The sequence below is a fragment of the Gasterosteus aculeatus genome, chromosome 7, assembly GCF_964276395.1.
Source record: "Gasterosteus aculeatus chromosome 7, fGasAcu3.hap1.1, whole genome shotgun sequence".
Lineage (NCBI taxonomy): Eukaryota > Metazoa > Chordata > Actinopteri > Perciformes > Gasterosteidae > Gasterosteus > Gasterosteus aculeatus.
The window spans coordinates 9,997,258-10,004,652 of record NC_135694.1 but is presented as its reverse complement, the minus strand read 5'-3'; the positions used below and the strand labels follow the sequence as shown (position 1 = coordinate 10,004,652).

General features: G+C 44.1%; 1 protein-coding gene across 3 annotated transcripts; it reads right to left on the bottom strand.

Annotated features, from left to right (window-relative positions):
- Positions 1-3,855: 3,855 nt before the first annotated feature.
- tmem256 (transmembrane protein 256) lies at positions 3,856-7,077 on the bottom strand. Of its 3 annotated transcripts, XM_078107237.1 has the most exons (6): positions 6,877-7,076; positions 6,378-6,504; positions 5,597-5,634; positions 4,988-5,068; positions 4,740-4,813; positions 3,856-4,392 (listed from the first exon to the last, which is right to left on the bottom strand). In XM_078107237.1, exons 3-6 carry the CDS (start codon positions 5,611-5,613, stop codon positions 4,202-4,204), a joined length of 363 nt encoding a protein of 120 aa, XP_077963363.1. In that variant the 5' UTR covers positions 5,614-5,634; positions 6,378-6,504; positions 6,877-7,076; the 3' UTR covers positions 3,856-4,201. The 3 variants fall into 3 exon arrangements, with proteins under 3 accessions (XP_077963363.1, XP_077963364.1, XP_040038819.1); XM_078107238.1 differs by lacking the exon at positions 4,740-4,813 and having other exon boundaries at positions 6,877-7,077; XM_040182885.2 differs by lacking the exons at positions 4,740-4,813; positions 6,877-7,076 and having other exon boundaries at positions 6,378-6,521.
- Between the last annotated feature and the right edge of the window lie 318 nt (positions 7,078-7,395).

Sequence of the window (7,395 nt, the reverse complement as noted above, 5' to 3'; positions counted from 1 at the left end):
GCTGCTTCCATGCACACCGCTCTCCTTTAATGATGCTTATACCCACATGTCAAATACATTCTTTCTTTAAACCAAGAGACCGATTTAAAGCGAAATAAGAATCTGTATTACCTGTATTATCTCTTTGTGCGTTTTCTCTATCATGCCAATACCAAATAAAATAAACATATTGTAGTAAAATGTTTTATTGTTCACCAATTGCTGGGAGAAGGGAAGAAGTCGTATTTTCCTCCAATTTATTTATTTCCTGTATGACTGCTAAACTTCTTTGGATTGATAAGTGTCTAGAATGACCTGTCAGCCCTTTCTTTTAGCCTGACCGCGGATAAATCACTCAAGAGACTCTCTAGCTCCTCTTTCATCAAAAATGGCAGATATAAAGCAAGTTTAATATTTCTTCCTAACCAACCCTGAATAGCATTGATGTGTTTTCCGTCAAGTCAGGTGAAAGAGCTCCGTTAAACATTCTTGGAAAACTAACATTGCCATTTAATTGAGTACAAGTGTTGCCGCTTGTTGATTTTTTGAATAGTATGGTAGGCCTTGTATAGAATTAGCATGAGGCGTGGGCTGTTAATCGAACAGAAAATGTAACATAAGGTGATCAGAAATAAATTCATTGCTATTTACCACCCTATGAAACATGTTTGTACAAAAACACATTGGTGAAGAGATGTGCTTCGTGTTTCCTTCTGACTCATGAAGCTCACACGTTGCTAAACACTGTGACGTGGTATTAGCATAGCATCTACCATCCCCCCACCTGCCTAAATAACACCTCCCAGACATTTCATCGCCGCTGGTGCTGCTGGTTATGGTGTCATGGCAACAATGGCCGCTCCCTGCTATCAGCTCGCGAGATCCTCCGGTCTTCACTGATTGAGTATAAAGCCGTGATACAGGGCCAGTGATGGTGGGGCCTCGGTGTCCATTGAAGTGAGGGAATCCTCCATCAGAGGGGGGGCTGCTAACGCTGACCATCATTTAAGTGGCTTGTAAAGGTCAGCGCGTGGGCCGCGGATGTGGGAGCGCACGGGACGCCCATTAAAGTCCTTCTGCTTCACTGTGCCGGGAGCCGCCGCCTGATTGATGCCTGAGAGGGGATTCGCCGCTGCCGTTGTGTCTGTTATACAGCACGCACTTTAATACATTGCCCGTGTGTGGGGACGGGGATGGGGAGGGGTGTTGTTATTTCTGTGTCTCCTCCTCCGTGTGAATCACCAGGGCATGTGTTTCATTCCTCGTCTCCAGGAGAGGATGCGGAGGAGCGCGAGCTTTCTGTCGCCGTACAAGCTTGTGACTATTGATTCTCACACAACCAGCCTGTTCATCTTTAAGCAAAACAGACCCAGACCATGAAATCAATGGAACGAGGAGGCTCCCCCCCCTCCCACCCCAAAGGAAGAAGATGATGCAATTAAATCTGTGCGCAGAGAAATAAAAGGATAGGAAAGATGGTGAAATGCAGGCAAAGTCCCTGAAGGTGTAATTAACAAAAGTGTCTGTGCTTTTTGGTTTTCTCTGACGCTCACTACAGTACGGACTAATGCGGAGCCAAAGGCCCAGACAGCCTCTCTACCAAGACGGTTCCTTCTGCGGAGCATCCCGCCTCATGGTGTGTGGTACATGCAGCGCCTGCAAACTACATTAAATCCAACAGGAATGAATCCCTCGTCTTTGTACCCTGATCATTAACGCCATATAATACAAACACATTTAAATCATCACAGGTGAACTCAATAGGCCTTTTTCACAGTACTTTTTTCCCTTTTCATCACAGTGGGGAGAACTGCCTATGTCGTTCATTCTGGCTCCCTCTCATGATGTTGTCGGGACATTAAAACAGAGTTAGTAGTAACACTTGTGCTTTTTCTACATTGGCCAGAAAAGGTCTCCTGTGGAAAATAACGTTTACATTATTATTCAGCTGTGTGCTAAAGAGCATCAGTAGCTTCTAGCATCAACACAGCTGTGTCTGGAAGGTTCAGGCCTTTGCCAAGCCAACTTTATTGTTTTTTTATGGTGGACCTTCGCTGCAATAGATTAGCTATAATTTTTAAATGAAAGGGTCTTTTCGTCTGGGGATCTTAAGAACGGCCACATTGAATTTTACATTGTAAACTGAGTAAAAATCGATGGTGTGAAGAGGAATGAAGAGCTCTGTCTGACTAACTTCTAAAGTTACTGTAAAGGAGATTAAGCCGTGACTGGCTTAATCTCCTTTACAGTAACTTCAGCGTCTCACTTTCCATTTGTCCTCATCTCAGGTGCTCACACATTAAATGTGGGACATCTTGATCCGGCTGGATTTTAACAGTATCCCTGTCAACTGCCAGGAGAGAAATAAATAACCCTGAAATAAGACTGCAGTGTGAAACCAGTCAAAATGTCCTGCTGATTTCTGTCAGAGAATCACATAGTTATCACACGGTTATGAAGTATTTAACGCAGTGCTGAAAATGTCATGGCGGCGCCTTAAATAGTCTATTCCCACTGTAGATTCCAGTCGTGCGTCTGCCATGAACTTGAAAGTTGTGAGTCAGACATATGTGACGGGGTGTCGGGGCTTTTCTTTGCGGCGTGATTGCTTGGTCCTGGAATAGCAGAATTCCTCCCAATGGCTATTTGATTCTAATGAGGGTTTTATGAGTCGTGATCGAGAGCACATAGGCAACGTGTTCAGTCAATGGTGCTTTCTTTTCTGTGCGCCGCCGCGGCTCAAGTGCCGAGAAATTGACCCGAAGATTTATGCAGCCATTTCAAAAAAGGTTCCCATTCGTGGGCACAGAGTCAGGAAGGCAAATAAGTGTTTCAATGGATTTCACTTTCAATTTTAACGCGCAGTGGTTGGAACACGGCCCCGGCTAAGGGGAGGCCATGGATAATGAACTCCTTTTGTGTTCTGCTACTTAAAAGGATCAAACACTTGAGGCTGTGAAGACGTTCAGCGCTGCGAGAGACGGTTTAACATTGACTGTTTTAGGTGGAGTTTATCCACCGTCCACACACACACTAAGGTACCACGCCACACTCGCATTGGCGCTCGCCAATTGGGATTCGTTTGCATTTCAGTATTGCTGGAGTTGTAAACTTTGTAATCTTTGATGCATGCACGTACCCAAATCAGCACTAGAAGTGTCCCACAGAGTGCTGTGTCGGTAGAACAAATGTTTGCTGTATTCTGTAGTGCTAACTGCGAGGAAAGCTATTGAAACTAACAATAATGTGCATATATGTAAAAAAAATAAAAAATAGGTAGAGCGTATTTTAAGGCTTAGTTCTCACCCGGTCTGCAAACTCTGCCAATCACAGCTGAATGAAGCTGTAGTGTGTAAAAACAAGGGCAAGCTTCAGGACAAACGTCCCTCTCTACAGCAGAAAACAAAGCAGTCTAAGCTTTTCAGTAAGTTCATAGAGAAAAAGTCCTTTGCTTCATTGGTGGCTTTGGTTTATCTTCTGCAAACATCCTCATGTTTATTTTAGTTTGAGCAGTTTACAAGTAAAATTGTGTATGGAGCCTGTTTCAGGAGGACCGGCTTGGTGGCACCGACTAAAACAGATGTTAGGAGGGGGGGGGGTTCATCTTCTGGGGAGCATCAAATTAAAGTCTATGTCTTTATAGACACATTATCTCATTCAAGTTTTTTTACAGCCGCTCACCCGACCAACTTCACCTTCCCCTAACCGGGTGTGGTGCCAGGGATCCTATGGTGGTGCAGGGTGGAGTCGTTGCTGTTGCTGAGCGGCTTGGATGAGCGGCCCTGGAGAAAGCTGCAAGCGGCGATACCGGAGGACGAGCACTCAGACGAACGGGAGACGCACTGGTGTGAAAAAACTGGCCAACCCAAGAACATATAGGATTTTTTTTTTAATTTCATTTGTAAATACTTCACATTCCTTTCCCCTACATAATTCCTTTTCCCATACATAAAATGTAGAAACGGCATTTACTGCAGTAAGAGGCAATTTAGCAAAAGCAAATTGTGTTTCCTTCCCAGAAGACAATTGACCTGCCATAAGAAATTTTACACCTATTGAGTTTCAACTCTGTCACAAACAGACAGCAATGGTAGAAAAGAGTTAATCCTGATGTGACTTTATCTCCTGCGAACACCCTCCACAGGGCGTGGCTTCGATGAGTGACAAAACCCTCAGCCAACTCTCACAAGTTCTCCAGCTCCTCCATTGAACGCCTGCCCGTTTAGCGCCGCGTAGGGGCCCTGCTGAAGGGGGGCTGGCGGTCACGGCTCAGAGAATCAGAGCCAGCCAGCCGACAATCATGGCCATGCCCCCTATGGGAGCCGCCTTTCGAAGGCCAGGGTCCCCGGTCATGGCCTGGTGATACAGGGAGCCACAGAACATCCCCATGCCCGCTATCAGCAGGGTGCCAGCCTGTGTTGAGAGGGAGACGGATGTGAGACCCTGGACACATTTTTTTATCCGTTTGTATTAACTCATTGCAGATGTAGGTTTTCTTATGTAGAGATATCACTTAGTAGGACGTTGCCATCACCATAAGTAGTGGACCGATAAGGATAGTTCATTCTGAATTGGAGAATGTTCCCACAGGAGACACTGAGCCTGCAGTCAAACTCTCCAAAAGCTCTAACTAGATGTGACAGCCAAGACATCCTGATTGGATTGGCCACCACATGGATCACAACTAATCTGGCACGCATCTCCTTTTCAGTTTGTTGATTTTCCAATCAAATCTTTTGTGGTTAATGACTTTATATAACCTTCACACTTCCAATACTTGGCACTGCAGGCTCGCCATGTGCTGGGGATTCGATTAGTCTTGGTGTGATGAAGCCTGCACACACAAGAAGAACCCTTAGCCAAGGCTTTGTAATTCTTGCTTAAAGGAACTCTGGTTGTCTGAATGTGGGTAGTCTGGGCGGACAGGCAATGGCATGATGACTCCATCACACTGGTTACATTCAAGTGCATCCAGGCCTGAGAGTTTCTATTGGGCTTCCATACTCACCACAGCAGGCTTTTTAGAGTGGGCAGCGCCCAGCAGGGCCAGGCTGTGGTAGAAATGGTACTTGTTGGCAGTTTCAAATAGCTGGAGATACAGACACACAGAGCACTTAGAAAGATTCTGCTGAGAAAAGCAAGGACATGGCTACTACTGTACAGTGTAAATTGACTACATCACAGAATATATAGGGTAACATATTTCTATTTGTTTGTGTCGAAGTGACTAATGGGGACAAGTCTTTTTTGTCATTGATTGTATGGAGGGAGGCCGCAGCAGACAGCAGCCACTTAACAGGCTGCCAGATCTAAATTAGCGTCTGATATCAATATGGAAAGAACCCTACAGAGAAATAAAACCTTTATGTTTCGCTTGATTTGTTGTTTTGTCTAACCACGTCTGGCTGGGGAAAGTGTTCTGTATTCTTAAAGCACACGCTGCCATGTCTCTCATACAGCTGAGAAAGATTTCTCCTGTCAGAAAGTTGCCTACACGCTTGAGAGAGAAAAAAAAAAGTAAAATCATTGCAAAACTGCATATCAAGATTTAAAAGGTTATAAGAAACAAAAAAAAACTAATTTCCCAGTTTTCCCAGTAGGCCTATTGTGTACATACCACTCTCTGGTAGTCATCAGGGTCACTGTTTTTGAAACCTAAAGAGACAAATATGGAAGAGAACGTTAAAGTGACTTTCACAATCTAACACACTTATGCACTACTTTGGTAATCATTATTAATGGATCTCAAACCCCTTGCTTACACCAGCGGTTCTCAACAAGGGAGTTCTAGGAGAACCAAGTGTGGGTAGGAGCTATAAGAGACTATTCGGATCATGGATTTCCATTCCTAGACGTTCATCTTCTCATGTTTGAGTTGGGAATTTTGGTCTTAATCAAATCTAACAAAACAAAACATTTTCAGAGGGAAGCAAAACGTTATCAACGGGGGAGGTCTGTAACCTAATGTGCATCAATGTGCCTGAAACGAGAGGTAGCAGGGTCGGAGTACTCCTAATAAAACCTGCCGCCTCATAGACGCACTTTAAAAGGTCTGGCTACACCAGAAACAGCTGCATCCATTAACTATCGGGCTTACGCCATCTCTCACAACAGGAATCACCTTGATTACACAATTACGTATTTTGCTTAAAGCAACGCAATGTTTGGGGTTTCTTTTGAATGCCGAATAATTCGCAATGCCACGAAATATAATCCACCGGAATTTGTTTTGTTCAGTGTTATGCAGCTGCGTCGATACAGAAACATTACTTAAATTGGGATTTTTTTGAACGGAGGCTGGAATGGTAAGCGTTGACATTGCAGCCCTTTCGGGCTGTGTAACGTTGCATATCGTAATCGAGAGACCGGTGCGGGTAAAACTAATGATGGTGTCCTACCGTGAGCCCCGTACGCCCCCGCTGCCACTGCCGAAGCCCCTGACAGAGCCGCTAACCTTCGGACAACAACAGCAGCAGCCATTTTCACAGGGAAGCGGAGAGTGACAGCAATGGTGCCTTCACGGTCCTGTGAAGAATTCCTTCCTCTAAGAGCAGGGCTTTAGACTCTACGTTAAACCGTATATCAATCTCCGTGGGTCAAACTCTGGATGTCGAAAAGGAGATACGGGTTTTCTGTTTTCAGTGTTCAGTTGGGTTAGGATTAGGTGACAAAATTACTTAGTTAGGTTTAGAAAATACCCAACAGCCTGTAGTACAGGCTACGCGGTAACCAAACCAGTTAAGCAGATAATTGCAACTTAATCATGGGATATGTATATTATTGAGCTCACGAACGTTTTCATGCCTCAACTGTTTATTTTAGTTCAGTACAAGTTATTTCACAGGAGTTTTTTTTTTAAAAAGGCCTACAAAGAAAACAAAATGTATTTGATATTACCCCACTTTTTTGGTGAGCCCTTGAAGGCAGCATCCCTGAGAGACGAACCTACGTTAAAGCCAAGGTTTTCTGCATTGAGGCACATCCGTTATGTCACGCTACAGTTTCAACCCACAGGCAAATGTCATAACTCTACCAAATAGATCTGACACTGACACGATACTTCGGAAGTCCTGTGATAGCGTAGGCGTCCCACTTAGGCTCTGAGGCTGTTATCATGACACATGATAAAAGCCTCAGAGAACCTCTGGTCAGTGACTTTCAATGACCTAATTTGATATTGTAGAATACACTTTGCAACGAGGATAACAGATAAAATGAATAATATATATTGTAATTGTAATTTTATGCTACTTTTGTGGCTTAATTACGCTGCTCTCAGTGGCCAATTTCAATAAACGGAAAAAATGCCCATACTCGCTTTCACCTCTGGCAAATGGAACAAGAAAATCAGACAACTTTTCTTTTTTTTTACCCATCACTTATGCATTATTCATGGAAATGGCTGAATTGTACTCT